Genomic DNA, 16,051 nt, shown 5'->3' on the forward strand with positions numbered 1-16,051 from the left:
TTCACTACTTTCTGCTATACTTGATAAACTGATTTGTGTGTGGGGTTTTGTTAATGTTGTTTCGTTCTTTTTTTTTTGCCTGAAGTGGACTAGAGTTGGTTCATGTGATTTCTTTTGTGTCCTCTGCAGTACAGAAGACGCAGACAGGGTGGGACGATAGCATCTTTATACTTGTCAAGTTTCTATCCACGGCCCAAGCCACTGGACCCATATAGCCTGAGTGCAAAGGTGATTTTCTTGCAGACTTAATACTACAGAAACAGGTAGAACAAAACACTTGATGAAGACCACACTCAAGAAAGATTGTATTCACGGTCTGAAAGCCAGATATGGGGTCACTGAAGTGTACTTTACAGTGTTAGCTGAGCTGGGAACCCTGGAAGGGGAGATTTCCTGCAGTTCTGGTATGTGGAACCAGAGGACCTCTGGTTCTCCATGAGGACCTCCTGATGCCTCGCACAGTTTGCTGTGACACTGGGCGGGAGCTCGCCAGCGGGGCTGCTGTGCCAGTGCAGGCTGTGGTGCAGCCTGGCAGGGCTCCCGGGGACTGCACCGTGGTGATGCTTGGCTGTTCCTGGCATGCTTCTGCTCTGAAGTGTGGCTCTGTGTGAAGGTACCTTCCTACAGCAGCTGCTCCTTGTCTGCATCGCTTCCATGGGCGGAGCAGGGACAAAAATACCTTTCTGTTGCATCTCAGTGAGCCCTGTGGAGCCACACACCTGAGAGATGACGAGACAGTCTGTACTGTCCTGTGCATTGCCTGGACAGTACTGGTTTAATCATTTATCCTTGTTCATGCCACCAAAGCTTTATCTCGGGTGGAGATGTGTGTATTTGGGGGGGGAGGAGGGGAGGTTAACCCCAACTGTTAGCTTGTCAGGTGTCAGGGAGGATTTGCAACACTGGCAGCTGGGGAGAAAAACTGTTATTAAGTGTAATGCGGCACCTTGGATACAGAAAGCATGGGGAGACAAAAAATACAGACTTCCATAATGTCATTTTATAGTGTCACTCTTCAGAATTTATTAAGACTTAGTTGCAGCGATGCCTGCAGCTTCTTCTGGTTGAATCAGTAAATTCTGTTCATTATCTCTAGCACTTGTTTTGACCTACTGTGCTTTAAAAAAGTAGGAGATATTGGAGGCATAGAGACACCCCAATTACTTTCTCTGGCAGCTGTGGTTTCCCCCCCCCCCCCCCCCCCCCCCGTAAATCCGTCTTTTTCTCATGTTTGCTGCTAACACCCCAGTCAGTGCTCATCTGTGTGGATGGACCTGAAATGGGAAGCGTTGCTTAGAGAACTCGGAAATCCAGGAACCAACAACCTGCCTTAATCACTGCAGCCTCCTGCAGGCAGCATGTGACAATGGGAAGGGAAGATCCATGGTGAGGAGGGGTGCGACTGTCATCTCAGAGCAAGTTTGCAAGTTTGCGGTACTCTGGTACCGCTCCAGTGTGTGGACAGTCTTGGACAGGCTGAGGATGGCTAAACCCGGAGAAGGGTTCACAAGACCTTCCTTAATGACAAAAAGGTTGCTGCTTAAGCCATGGGCTCAAAGAATAGTTCACTGTCACTTCTCCATGGGTGTTGCCACAAGTTCACTGTTGGGAGCTCGCTGCCTTATTGGTGCTGAGAACGGCACTGGTGTTTTTCAACAGTTCCTGAGTTTACAAGTGAAAATGTGCCGGTTTCTCCCATTTTCTGTTAGGTGCACATCACAGCAGCTGTGTGTTTTGTGTACCTTTACCACCATCTTCAGCACTTAGCTCTACAGGATAGAAGAAAATGAAGTTCAAGCCCAACCTTTGGATAATTTATTATGTTCCTGTGCTTAAGGGCAAAATTTAAGTTGCCAAAAGCAGATGTTTTCTTGCTCCTTTTTTAGCTCTCAAAGTACTTACTGTGTGCTTGATTGATGGACATCCCTGCTACATTAATAGTTGGGCTTTGCAGAAAGCTGTTATTACCAGGAAAATCTGGTGTGGGTTTCAGTTTTTCTTCTTGCATTGAGAAATCCATTATTATTGTCTTTTTGAAGGGAAAAAAAGGCTTCAATTCCAGCATTTTGCTTTGCTTTCTCAGGCTCCTTCGCAACTGTCTTCTCTGAGGCACTTTTAAAATCAATATTACAAGTGTTCTTTATATTTTATTGTGGTTGAGGGTTTCTGCATCTTGCTATTGATTTCTAATTGCGTTGCAGGACATTTGGGTGAATGCAGATTGCCATGTGACAGATTATATGTGTCTTCCCGATCATCACTGAGTTGGCTTTTTGCAAGTTCCCTCTTGCAGGGTGCGGCTGCTGAGCCTGGAAGCTACCAGGAGAGCTGTGCCAGCTTGTAGCCCATGAGTGCAATCTTGAGACACTGAACTTGTGACTGTTCATTTAATTGTGGTTTTGATTTTGGTTTTATACAGGACGTGGAGGTACGCTTGTGAGGTCTCCTCTCTTGTGTAGCCTTTGCAGAGTTGTTCTGCCCCAGTTTCTCGGGCACCTTCATGTTCTGCATTGTAACAGCTTGACATTTGGTCCTGGTTTTGTTTGGGGCGGTGATAATGCATCTTCAGCTCTTTGGATCAGTCCTGGCATGGGCTCTGACATTGCCCCTTGGATGAGTTTTACTAACAGATCATGGCATTTCAGAGGTGCAAAGTCCAGGTCTTGATGAAATAATATGGAGACACAGGTGCATCTGTAGGTGCTGTAAAGTTGGGTTTGCAGATATAGGTACTTGGGGCGTGTCAGTGTTCATGGATCATGGGCGCATCTGTTAGCTTGGTGGGACTGCAGGAGGGTGTGAGGAGTGACACAACTGTGGCCAGCACAGGAGCTCCAAAATGCATCCATTACTCCAGGTGGGCTGCAGCAGGGGAGGAGTGTGTGCTGAAGAGGACAGAGGACGATACGTGTATGTGTGTGCACATGGCAAGTCCTAAAACCATGAAGGAGAAAGAGCAGCAAATGAAGTTTTCTGTGTAGGGAGGGTTTGCACATGCCTCGAGCTTGAGAAGCAGGGTGGTGAGCAGTCCTGTTCCAGGGTCCCCCGGGCAGGTATTCACATGTTTGTTGCTTCAGGCAGGCTGCTTCCAAGCCCTCTGTGCATTGGCAACACAGGCTCCACATCTGCCAGCTGCTTTGGTTGCAACAGTATGCAGTATGTAGGTGCTCTGTGTATATAGTAAATTGCTGCCAGCTGGATTGGGGTGTTTGCTTGTCAGGCTTATCTTAGTAAGGTTCAACTCCTAGACACGTAAACCATGCTGTGCTTCATGGAGGCCAGTTTTAGCTTCTAAGGAATTTGTTGCTGTAGTATATGCATCCATGCTGGGGACCTGAGCAAAAAGATGGCAGAGGCACTGCTACTATGTCTCTGGAGGAGCAGCACAGAGTACAGCGGTTTTAAACATGCTCGTAATGGTCACAGCCTGAGATCTTCCTGGGTCCAGCAGTGCTGCTGTTTGCTGGCAGTCGGGAGGGGGTTGGCATGTATAACTATGGACAGGCTTTGACCTTGCCACTGGAACTCTGTTAGCAATTCTGTTGATGTTCTGGAAATGAAAATATAATCCAGGCCACCTTCTCCACCAAGCTGACCCTGAGAATCTGGGAGGAGAGAAACTACTGAATAATTAGGGTCCTTTTTTTTTCTTTTTGCTAGAGTTACTGCTCAGTGTTGAACTGCCCTGTAAAGTGTCATTAGTTTCCTTGAACTTATTGGTCCAAGTGTACTTTGCATTTAATATAATTATGTAAATTGCAGTCTTATTAATCACAGCATGTGCTGCAGTATATCACTGTCTCGCCTTATTTTGTGGGTGATTTGACTGGTGGGAACCCCTATAACCCCAGTGGGGGTAAGGCTGTGGGCTCCTGTGCCTGTTTTAACTTGTACTTTATATTTGCACGCCTCTTACCCTGTAAGATCTGGCAGCATTTGCCAGCGCTGCCATGACTGTGGAGAGCAGCCCTGCTGCTGCAGAGGAGGGCAGCTGGCACACAACTGGGGAAAGGTAGGTTTGTTGCAAGGGAGTCTTGTCATACCACGTCCCTGCTGCTGCCATTTTGTTTTGGGTCTGTAGAGGTCCTGGTATGGCAGAGCCCTGGCTCCTGGCTTTGTGGTAAATACCTGTAGCCTGAGCTCTTGCACAAAAGGCTGCAGGGCCATTTGATGATGCTGTGGCTCTGTCTCTGTGCCAGAGCTCTCAGCCTTCCTGGCAATGTAAATTCTCCTGGCTGCATGTTAAAATTACACTGAGTTATTGATTTATCTTTGAGAGGATTTCCTTCCTGAGGGATACTTCTGGCTGTTGTAATGATTTAGTTCTTCTGTGAGTGCAGAATCCGTAGCACAGCAGAGCCACCCTCCTGCCTGTGAGTCTGCAGCCCAGGGGTTGTGCTCCCACAGGCTTCCTCCGCAAGCTGATTCCTATTCCAAAGCCAAGATTATTCTGCTGTTACTTCCAAGTGACAATTGCAAATAAAAGGGCATTTTCAACTTTGCACGGAGCAAGCTGCAAGTCTCGGACTAGCCTTTATGCCACAGCACTAGCGTTTTTATCCTGGGCTCATTGCAAACACAACTCTGAGACTGGCATGTGGGAAGCATGAAGCTGTGCCAGCATTAATGGACTTGGGTTCCTGGGAGTTTTTTAACTCTTTAAAGCAGGATATGATGGGAGCAGGATCATGCAAACATTTTTTTTTCTAAAGATGCAGTGTACAGCCTCTCTTTTCTTCACTTTCTGCTGACTCGCATGTGGAGCATCTCTAAAGATCAGGCTGGGCAAGTTTGATTTTTGACATCCTACTTGAACCCCTGAGGAGGCAAAGCTGGTTCTCTACTTCTGGCACCAGTTTTCTCCCCTTAGCCCTGAAATCATAGTCCACTGGTTATGGCACAACTGGTGAACACCATCAGTAGAAGGACCCAGCCCTTCAAGAGTTGGGCCAAATGTTTTACCAAATATCTCTGGAAGGGGAAAGACAGGCTCTGTGTCCCTGGGTGCCCATCTCCAGCATTAGCCCATCTAAAGCACCTCCCCGTGGGTTCCTGTATCTAACCTCACAGTGGATTTGGATCTGATCTCAGCTGCAGTGTGTGCACTGATAAAATGTGAGGCTGCCTGCATGCGTGGTGCTATAGAACAGCATCCCCTGATTAGGCCCAGGGAGAATGTCAATTTATTTTCCTGTGAACCAAGTGTGGCACAACTACTTTCTTTCTTAGTGATCTATCTGCAATATAAAACAAGTCCTTAGCATCTATCTTAAATACTGCAGTGTTGACAAGTTCTCTTGACAAAAATTAGGCTAATGTTCCCTACGACTGCATTAGCTATAGAAACGAGGCTTTAAATTGAAGTTTAGGAAAGCACTATACCAACGATCTCCAAGGCATCTCCTTATTCCAGCTTTTATTATTCAAATTCATTTTCACTATAGCTTGGCAGCGTAGCTGGCAGACGAGTTTTATCCAATACGTTCTGTGAGTCCTGCAGCCAGGCGGTTCAGATCAGGCACCTTTCAGCATTGAACTGGGGAAACGTTATCCAACTGTCTGCAGGCCTGGGCTCGCTTGGCTCTGGGGATTGTTCTAGGCTTGGGGAAAACTTGGTGTGGGGACGTTACTGTGACTGCTGGTGTGAAAGCATGCGGTGAGCCAGCTGACATGCGTGGAGTAGAGATGCAATCCGAGTCAGTAAGGTGCACAGCTTGCCAGCAGAACAGTGTGTCCTGAAACACTCCTGGTGGTAGCTGGAGAAGGGAGTTTGATTTTCCTCTGTTGAATGGCTCTATCTTTTCAGTTTCAGCCTTGGCTGAGTTATAAACACAGAAACTGAGGACAGGAGCAGAGGTGGCTGGGACATGGTCGTGAAGACACCTTCTCGAGCTTCCCAGCCTTCCCCTTGACAATAGTTTGGGTTTTTTTTTGTTGTGGGTTGTTTTTTTGGGTTTTTCCGCCCCCCCCCCCTCCCCCCCCAGCACAATTGTAGGTTTCAGCTCCTTGTTACCAACTGCAGATTACCGTGGCCAGCTTAGACCCCCAGTTCTTACCCTGCTATTGGTCCTGATGGATGATCCTTCCCTAGAGAGCAGTTGTGTCCTTTCCATGCCTCCACATTGCTCAGTTCTTTGGGGGTGGTTTTCTCTGCCCTTGCATTCATCTGTGGTGGCCATCTCAATGGTCACTGAAGAGGGGGAGAAGGATCTCTGAGGGTGATGGGTGTGGAAGACAGCTGTGCTCGTTGATGTTCTGGAGGTGCTAATCTCTGTCATAGTAAAGAAGCCAATGGTTCCTGGCTCAAAAAGGTAGTAGATGCCTAAAATTTGGCAGAATAAATATCATCCTCAGTTCATTTTGTCACGTTCTCAATTCTCCTGGTCACCCCCCCTTATTCTTTCTCTGCCTACTTTCTGCTTTGATATTCTCTGAATGTAGATAAGCCTTCAGCATCCCAGATGGGCTTTCTAGTATAACAATACACCTGTGGGAAGATAATTATTTGATAAGTTGCAGTGACATTATGAAGTGGTTTAGGCTTGGGGATAAATAATTTAGTGAGCTGGAGAAGGATTAAAACTGGCTTTTGTAAATAATGTTTCTCTTGGATGTTGACTTGGTGACATGGTGAGACAAAGGTCACTGCAGTGTCCGTGCAGCCCAGCATGCCTTTTGATAGCTGAAATAATCAGAGTGTGGCTGGACGTCTTCTATCTCTACTTTTCTTCTGCTGCCCAGACCTTTGTGGGATTAAACTTTCTAAACTGCTACAGTTCACAGAATCTAGCCCAATAGCAGAAGAGAAAATAAATTAAGTGCGTTGTATTGAATCACTAAGCACATGCATCATGCTGTAACCAAGGGTGCATGGTAATACATAAGAAATGACTGGCTCGAAGCTGGAGATAAGGGTTTGCTTATAAAGCAAACACATGTGTTTTTTTGCCAATTTTACAAAAGGGCAACCCTTTCTCTTCCTTCTGTGCTATTATTTTTGCGTGGTGTATTTTCTGCTGTTGCAATGCAAGTGAGAGAGAAACCTTTGCAGAGAGGGAGGTGGAAGGGCAGAAGCACTTGTTGCAAGGAACTCTTTGCCATATGAGACTTTTCTATATTGGCAGCAGCAGAAAATATATCAACAGATGCTACAGCAGCAACTCCCATCAGAGAGGTACCATATGGCCTCTCCTGAGCCCTCCCATTGCTCCTTCCCAAAGAGTCTCCCTCCCCAGGCACCTTGCTAGCATCCACCTTTGCTTCCATTGCTTACTATGACAGAGCATCCTGGAAAGCATCAGATACCTTGCAGGAGGTATGTGCTCTGCCCTGCATGTGACAGCCAGCTCTCTTGTCCTTGGTGGTTATCTTGCCATGATTGGTTTAAGATTTGATGGGTTTTTAGGCAGGCAGCTAGCTTGGCTCTGTGTGTGCCCCTGCATGAGGCTGGGCTATGTGCAGAATAATCTTTTTGGCTGCCAGCAATAGTAGGCGTGAGTTAAATGGACCTGCTCTGACAGCGTCAACCAGGGTGTGTTGCTTGTCACCACTGGGTTCACCCTCCCCTTCCGCTCTCCAGCTGCTAGAGCCAGAGGCAAAGCCAAGCGCAAGCAGTGGGTGGATTTGGCAAGAGGTGTTAGCAGCCAGAGCCCGGTGCTCGTGGGGTGCTACTGGTTTGAATAAGCATGCTCGTGGCCCCTGGCGCTCACTGATCAATTGAGAGAACATAAATACTGGTACCGTGGGAGAGCACTGGATTGGTTTAAATTGGCAGTCATAAGTGGTTGTCCAACTGAGTGTCCAAATTTAACTGATGCTTTCTCACGTCTAACCAAGTATTACTTACTGGAAAGCCCCTTCCTTGTGGTGCTTTGTTCTCTGCTAGCTGCAGGTTGGATTGTGGAAGGAGGGATCTGATTCTGGCATCATTTAAAAAACGTTTTCATTATATCTGCTGAGGGGAACAAATTACAGAGAAGACCTCTCAGCCCTAGGACAAAAGAGTGGCTCTAAAACCCTTTTCAGATAAACAAACGTTTGAACTGTAGTCCTGATGGATGGTGTTTAAAGATGTGGTCATTACTGCAGCAAGGAAGTGGCTGGCTTTAAAAATCATAGGATGCAAGAAAGTTTTCCCAAAGTTTACTGTGGGCCTGTAATCTGCCTGTAATCCTGGTTGTGCGGAGCCCTTGGCGCCCTGAGTCCACAGAGTGATCTGTGTGGCATTAGCTGTGGGAAAACAGTAGCCCAGCAAGCACCAGAAAGTAGCTTCTCTCTTGCTAAATTAGAACTGTAATGTAAATGGCCCTTTCTCCGTGCCCTGCTTGAGTAGGGTTCAAGTCCAGCAGAAAGCAGTGCTGCTTCTTTGAGACGCATAAGGACCCCAGGCAAGAGCAGAGATGGTGGCACTTTTGTGTTGGGATGTACCAGTGCAGAGATTTTGGGGTTTTCCTGGGGGTGGTTTTGCTGCCAGCAGCAGCATTGCATGTTGAACTGAGAGTGGATTCACTCTCAGCGAGTTTGAAAACATTTCAGATGTCCCTGCTCTGCTGCAGCATGGAGCAAAATCAGTGTTGGAGAAGATGTTGTATTTAGACATCACCATTTTGACAGGTTGAATTGCAGGATATTTATTGGAGCATTATATAAAAGATTTGTCAGATAAACTAAGCAACTAAAGTGTCTTATGTGAAACATGCTTGATTTTGTTGAGATTTTTTTAACTGTTCATTCAGTCTCTCAACAGTTCATCACAGACGGGCATTTCTAGAAGATGTTGGTGTGAGATGATGCTGCTAAATATCTGTGGCTTGAGGATCAGGCCCTTCCTGCTCAGTATTTGTCTGCGTGCTCTGGGAGGCTGAAGAAAACAGCAGTTTGAGTTGTTTGTTCATGCTGTAAGGACAAAACTCCTCTCTCGTGGTTTCCCCCAGAATTCCAGGAAGGGAAGGACATGTCTTTATGCTTGTTGACCGTCTGCATGGCAGGATCTTTGCCTTTATCGAGATGCAATGCTAAGACAAAATAATGGTGATGAAACCAGCCTGACACCACTAGGACTGTTAGTTTTTAAGGCAGAGGCAGCATGGATGCCTTCAGCTCTGAGATAGGGAGCCCCTGAGAGAAGTGGCACGGTGGGAATGGCCATGGTGGGTCACAGCAGGGATTCATCTGGCATCAGGTCCCCTACAGATGCTGCAAGCACATGCTTAAGAACAGTACATGAAGATGGCAAACATACAGTGATTATAAAAGAATTTTCTCTGTAATTAATTACAGTAGGTAATTAGAGACGCTGCTGTCAGTGATGGTGCAGACCTGAGAAATCTGGGAGTGCTGGGCAGTGATCAGGGCGGTACTTCTCCAAGGATGTGCCATGCTCAACAGGCAGCTGTGGTTTCCTAGCAGAAATACAGAACTAATGGGAATGAGATGCATGTGAAGTGGCTTTGTAAAGCATTTCATCCTGTGTCATAGGAGTTTCTACTTGAAATGTGGATGCAGGTGTCTGAGCTGTCTCACTGCCTGTGCTGCGGGCGAGGTACCATGGAAAATGCTGGGGTGGCTTCTGCGGGAAGCTTCCAGGCCTGATGCTGTTAAAACTCTCTGCTAGCTGTCCGGAAGAGGTGATATATAGCATATTAATTACCTTTTCCAGTGGCACTTAACTGGGAGGAGCGGTGAGTGCCAGAAAGCAAAATAATACAAAAGGCTGTAGATGAGTGAAAAAGGGGCAGGAAGTAGCAAAATGAGATTCAGGCTCTGGGCTTCCTCTTCCCATCAGTAATCCATCTCTTCTTGACCTGTGCCTTCTACACATCTTCTCTTCCTTTTGTATGTAAGAATGTTCTGTTTTGAAATAACAAGCAATCCAAGGAGTGGCATGACTCACCTTTATGGAAAAATAGAAGCCAGGCTTTGCTGCTTCCTTGCTTGACAGCTCTAACTGGAGGGTCTGGAGTCAGAGCACACACTGAGCCCCATCAGACTAAGGCTGGTTCATCTGTTTTCCTCTGAGCCCAGCATTCAGTGTGAGAAACAGACGGCATCTTCATGCAGCCTGAGCACTGTGCTCATGTGAAATCCCATCCTCTTCCCAGGCAGAGCCCATAGCAGGAGCCAGCAGCCTGGGCAAGTGCCAGGGCAGTTGTGTCCCCTTATACGTGACCAGCATGTAATGTCCCAGCCTTTCCCCTTTGCCTACTTTTGGCACTGGTGGCTCCTGGAGCTGGTGGTGCTAGCAGTGCGGCAGAGGGGAGCTCTACTGCTTCCTGGGATTTGTCTTCTTGTAGTGTGGGCTTTTTAAAATTATTTTATTAAAGGAGTAGGTACAGTGCCATCAGATAACTCTTTGTGGATGCTCTGTCAGTCTTATACAGCCTTATTTTTAATATTGCAGCAATGCCGGTTTGTTTTGCTGGGAACATTCACTTATTGATTCATGGATTCTTTTGTTGCCTGTATTAGAAAGTCCTTTTCCCCTCTCCCATGTGCCGAGAGAAACAAAGAGTAAAGAAAGGTAGATGCTATCTGACGCTTGCTCAGATACCAAGGTGATTTCTGAGAACTGCAGAGCCAGTTACTGACTCATAACTGGGGTTTGTGTTCACACTGTTAATACTTGTTTGTTTTTTTTTTTTTCCCAATGGCAAAAGAGGTTGCTCACTTGGGGAGAAACTGGGGGATCTGCCTCAGTGAGTGGATCGCCCTTTTTTCTGCCTGCAGAAGCCTTCCCAGGGGGACACGTCTCTGCCATAGGGACAAAGTAGTGCCAGAAGGTGTTTCTGGAGGGGGAGAGTCTCATGTTCCCTCTTGAGCTTCTCTTGCTGGGCAGGTCGATGGGTGGCAGCTCAGAGGTCCAAGGGGTGGGTAGGGAATCGGGAAGCCACTGCCAGGAGCATAGTGAGTTATTGCACGACCTTGGTATGAGATTTGCATGTCTATGTATGATGTAAAACTTCCCTGATTATTTTTAATGCCTGCCTGTTGCTGTGTAGTGATTTGGGGCTCAGCCTTGTCTCTGTGCAGAGACACAAAACCACTTGTGGCCAGCACTAAATGGAATAGTGTGCTGGAAGGGAGCTGAGCAGGATGAGACCTTTCTCGTTTAGTGAGGACACACAGTTGGTCATTTCGTTGGTCTAGAAAAGGAGATATTACTGTGTGATGCATATTCAGCACAGCAGCCCTCTGCTTTTAGTTATCCTCTATATAATGTGCCTGATTCTTGCCTTATTTGTGAGCATGGTGGAAGTGTGTTCTGTTCTCCATTTGTTTATTTATCGTCTTGTGAAGCTTGATGTAGGTATAGTGCTCCAGAAATGTACACATAACAGATAATTGTGATTTGGTTACAAGGCAATAATTTAAGTTGACAATTTAGCTGATAGCATAAAACACAAGAGAGAAACAGGATGAGTTTATAAGTGTCAGCAGAACCCCTGTGAGTGAGTTTCTGTCTTGAAGCCGACTATGGTGCTATTACTCCGTCTAATATATTATAAGAAGAAATAAATGGGTGTCTGAAAAAATCTGGCCAACCAAGATTAAAACAATAGGGCTATAAATTAAATTCTTCCTCGGTATCTCTTTAAGGAACTTTCAGGACAGACTGAACACATCCAAATAAGATGAATGTTAATGCACTGGGAAGACCTACAAAAGACCACACACTTTCAGGCTGTGGATGCCTGGACGCATGGCAGCACCCAGGCCCATGCCTGGGTCTCCAGACAATGGTTTGTCTGGAGAGTGGTCTAAGGCAGAAAGTGGTCGTGCTCCAGTTCATGCAGTAGAGCAAAGCCCATGCTAATGCTTCTGCAGCTGCAGTGGGTGCCAGTAGATAAAGGGATTAAATTGAGAACAGCAATAACATCGTCGTAGCAGCGCATTGACACAGGATCAGCTTGGAAAATAAATGCTTTCACTTTGCTTTGACGTTTATTCCCAATAAATATGTTGTCATTCGTGCAGTGCCAAGGGTTTGTTATCCTCTGGAAGTATTTTACCTGTTGGACGCTATCTTTTTGGCTGTGAGGCAAAAGGCTGAGTGATTGAGGAGCTGGTGGGCAGCATGTCCCCATTGGGGGTGCTGGGTGGCCTGCTTACACCCTGTGGCTTTCTCTTAGATCCATCAACCCGAGTTGACGCAGTAATGTGTATTCAAATAATTTCAGTTGTGGTTTAAAAACTACCCCACACTCGGAATTTTTTAAGTGGTAAAGAATACAAACCAGTGGTGGGGGAAGGAGTTTGCTAGCTTCCTCCTCCGGCAGCTATGGCCTTTTCTGTGGGTTTCACAGAAGGGTTTTCGCAGCTATTTCTACTCAATGGGTTGATGATTCAGAATCAGGAAATGAATTAGAATGGAAACTCTTCTTTCCCTTTACAAGGAGTGAGGGAGTAGGACAGGAAGATAGATAGCGGCTGTAGGATTTGGAGATCTCTGGAAAGTGAGACTGTTCAGCTCCATTCAGTAATGCAAATACGTAATGCATGCCTGTTTGGATAGACATCTTTTATTTTTCTAAGGTGTCAAGGAGAAAAAAGGTCAGAAAATTGCTTAAATATAAACTTGTTTTTATATTTTTTAATTGAGTTTCATTTCTGAACTGTAACTTAATACAAACAATACATAAAAACCAAATTCCTCTAGGGGGAAAAAAAAAAGCCGTTAAGAGTGTGATTCTGTATCAACAGCATGTGAAGCTGTGTAATTGCTTACATATGTTTCACTCCAGTGGGTGCTCCCAGTTGTTGAATAGTATCAAATTATAGGGTTCAAAGAGAATCAACTGTTTTTAAGGGAAATGTCTAGAAGCTACATATTGATACATGATTAAAATTCAGGATTTCCAGCTTACTTGCTCAAATCAGCAATTTTAATCATATTATTGAAGCCAACCCACCCTCAAACACACTTTAGGAATAACACTTCAAAATACCCCAGACTAAGAGAGACTGAAGACTTCATCCTGTTTCAAACATCTGGAATATTTTAAGTGGCTATGCCAATCTTTTTGCTGAAAACAGAGATGTCTTTCTTGCTTTATTTAATAAAGCATCACGTTTGTCCTGCTGTGGCATGAACCTTCACTGCTGCGCACAGTGGAAAGAAAAAAATCCCTGTAGCAATGAAGGGTGCTTAAATACATCAGGGCTGAGATTTCTGCTCTGGGGTTTGGATGGTCTTGGTCAAATCTTGTTTAGGAAAGTGCGAAGAAGCAGAAGCAAGAAAGGTTTGTGTATTCTCTTATGGCAGCCTCCTTAATTCGGTTGCGCTGGGTTTGTGAGCTCGTGCATGCCAGAGTTCAAGTTTTCTTTTATTTACTGCTCGCTGAAAATAGAAACTGGGAGGACCGGTCACATGGGAGTGGCTCAGCCCTTCTGGAGGCTGCTCCCTTGCTTTCCCTTTTGATGTTTCTTTTAAGCAAAGCCCATCAGCCTCATTCCTCTCCCCTGGCAACCAACTGAACTAATGTGGCCAGATGCATCAGGAGCACGACACCCAGAATATACTGTACTCTTCTAATGGGGACATTTATTTCTGGCTGCACTGGACAATTCAGGACTTGCTTCAGTGAGTGCTGTGGTTGTAACCTGGGTTGTCCCAGTGCTTGTGACCCGGCAAGGACAGCCAGTGGCTTTGGGAAAGGAAGGACCCAGCTTGCCCCTCGCTTTCTTCCCTAAGTGGTGCTCATGCTTGTGAAGGAGGAAAACATCCTAATGTAGCTAGCTGTAGGTTCAGCACACAATACTACTTTATAAATTTTTGTTTTCCTTGCTGGCAGCCCCCCGCCTCGGTGTCTCTTGAAACAGGGAGAGGAGATGCAGTGTCGTCCTTTTTGTGGAGATCCTACAAACTCCTTTTTGACAGGCATGTCCTGGCTGCATTGCCTGCATCACCTGTGAGGGGGACAGCTCTGCTATTGCAGCGAATTCCCTGCAAAGCTCACCTAGATAGTAATGACCAATGACAGGACCCAAGGGAATGGCAGGAAGATGTGCCAGGGGAGGTTTAGGTTGAATATTAGGAAAAGATTCTTCACCCAGAGGGTGGTGGAGCACTGGAACAGGCTCCCCAGGGAGGCAGCCGTGGCACCAAGCCTGACACTATTCAAGAAGCACTTGGACAACGCCCTCGGAGATATGGTGTGAATTTGGGGTTGTCTTGCGTAGGGACAGGAGTTGGACTTGATGATCCTTGTGGGTCCTTTCCAACTCAGGATGTCCTATGATTCTATAAATGTATAGATTAAAGCTCCCATGTATCACAAATAAAGGAGCCAGAAGGGTTGGGTCCATCGATGGAAAGCGTGCCAAGAGTGGAGGAGCTGATCTAACCTGTCCTCACGTAGCTTAAAATGGGAAGATAATCAGCTCTGTGCCCTCACATATCTGACCAGTGTAACTTTCTACGGACAGGATATGGTGGAGAGAAAGAGCTTCTATCAGAAATGCAGCCTGTTTTAATAGGAAATCCTCCAAAATGGATTTTCCTGTTTTTTTGTTTTTTTTTTTTTCTGAATGCATTTCCACCCGCTGAATGGCTTTAGGCTTTGAAATGTTTTTGTCTGAATTGTGGCAAACATCCCAGTCTTTTGTGGGAAGCACCAGGTCCTTTGATCAGTGAAATGTCTCTTTGGTTGAGGAGGAATCGATCCAGTCGTTCCCTAGACTAGAGGATTTTATCTTTGAGAACATGTATCTATTATACGAAATAATTATCCTTGTCTTTGCTTCTGTTTGGTAGGAGATGCTACCTGTCTCCTACACGCTGCGGTATTTTATCCAAGGAGTCTTTTTAGGTTAAAGGAAAGGCTGAATAGGGAAACCTCATCGAGGGAGAGGTGCCTGAGCAGCTGGGTGTCTGTCTGTCTGTCTATCTGTGTGCAGCTAAGATCTCCGTATTCATTCAGCCGCGACCTGCTCTCCTAAGCAGGCAGATTTCTAGCATTAGAAGAAGAGGATGCGACATCAAGAAGCAGCAACAGGAGTATTGTCATCTCTCCATCCCTCTGTGACAGGTGGCCATCATGATGTGCTTGTGGTGAATTTTGACCACGAAAAAACACTCTCAATTTACCATCATTTCTGCATTTAAAACCAAAGCTTAATGTATTCTGTGTATTTTTGTTGGCAGACAGCAGTGATTATGTATTCCTTTTAATACAATATTTCCAAACCAACACAGCCTTGCCTCAGTTCACTTGATATTCAGTATACCTGGCTGTACTCTGCAGCATGCTTTGATTTCACTTTGGCAGCTGTATTTTATGCTGTCTACCTCAATCAGCAACCAATTCTCCTTTTTCCAAACAGTCTCCAAATCAGCTCCTGATGTGGAGTTTTAGTCCTCTCTGGGACTGGGGAGGGAGGAGGAAGACCGTGCTCTGCTCTGCTTGGGGTCCCTCCTCCCCCTGCGGCATGGATCTAGCCCAGCTGTGTTGGGATGCATTCCGTGGGTCAGGGTGGCATCTCTGTGGGGTTAAAACAGCACTTGTGTCAAAGGAGCATTGCTGGAGGGTAGGGTGGCCGGCTGGGGAGAGCCCACTCCTGTTCACTGTGCAGGACAAGGCTTGTATCTCTCTTCCTCTCAGGTGGGAGTGTGTGTCTTCCACTCACCCATCATGCATGAAGCTGAAATAATGCACGTGCCCTAAAATAATCTGACCTTTGTTTGTAGGTCAAGCTGTTCCTGCGGGGTCACATGTACGATTAAATCTGCAGACAGGAGACAGAGAAGCCAAGCTCCCAGATGGCGAAAATGGAAAAAGTGACACGAGAGAAGAGAGAAGAAGAAAAAGGTACAGTGATGCAAAGCATCAGGGGTGAGTGAGCTGTGGGATTCATGTCTCTCATCAGGGACCGTGTTCCCTGGTGCACTCAATTGCTGTCTATTCCTGAGACTTCATTGCTGGTTTAAAGGTTCAACAGTGAAAACTGAGTCTCATCCTTTGTGATCCCTTCGGGATGGTGGTAGAAGTGCCGTGAGTATGTCTGCATAGACACCTTCATGGATTCTTATGCCATGATACAGAAACTAAATATG

The 16,051-nt window shown here is 46.1% G+C and overlaps 1 protein-coding gene across 4 annotated transcripts in view; it reads left to right on the forward strand.

Annotated features, from left to right (window-relative positions):
- SIL1 (SIL1 nucleotide exchange factor) overlaps positions 1-16,051 on the forward strand; it is a 99,469-nt gene that overhangs the window by 38,491 nt on the left and 44,927 nt on the right. For all 4 annotated transcript variants that reach the window (XM_064458883.1, XM_064458885.1, XM_064458881.1 and 1 more), the window contains one exon: positions 15,686-15,806. In XM_064458883.1, the coding sequence (XP_064314953.1) occupies positions 15,686-15,806 (121 nt within the window). The remainder of the gene's footprint in view (positions 1-15,685; positions 15,807-16,051) is intronic.

Source organism: Phalacrocorax carbo, chromosome 8 (assembly GCF_963921805.1).
Source record: "Phalacrocorax carbo chromosome 8, bPhaCar2.1, whole genome shotgun sequence".
Taxonomy (NCBI): Eukaryota; Metazoa; Chordata; class Aves; order Suliformes; family Phalacrocoracidae; genus Phalacrocorax; species Phalacrocorax carbo.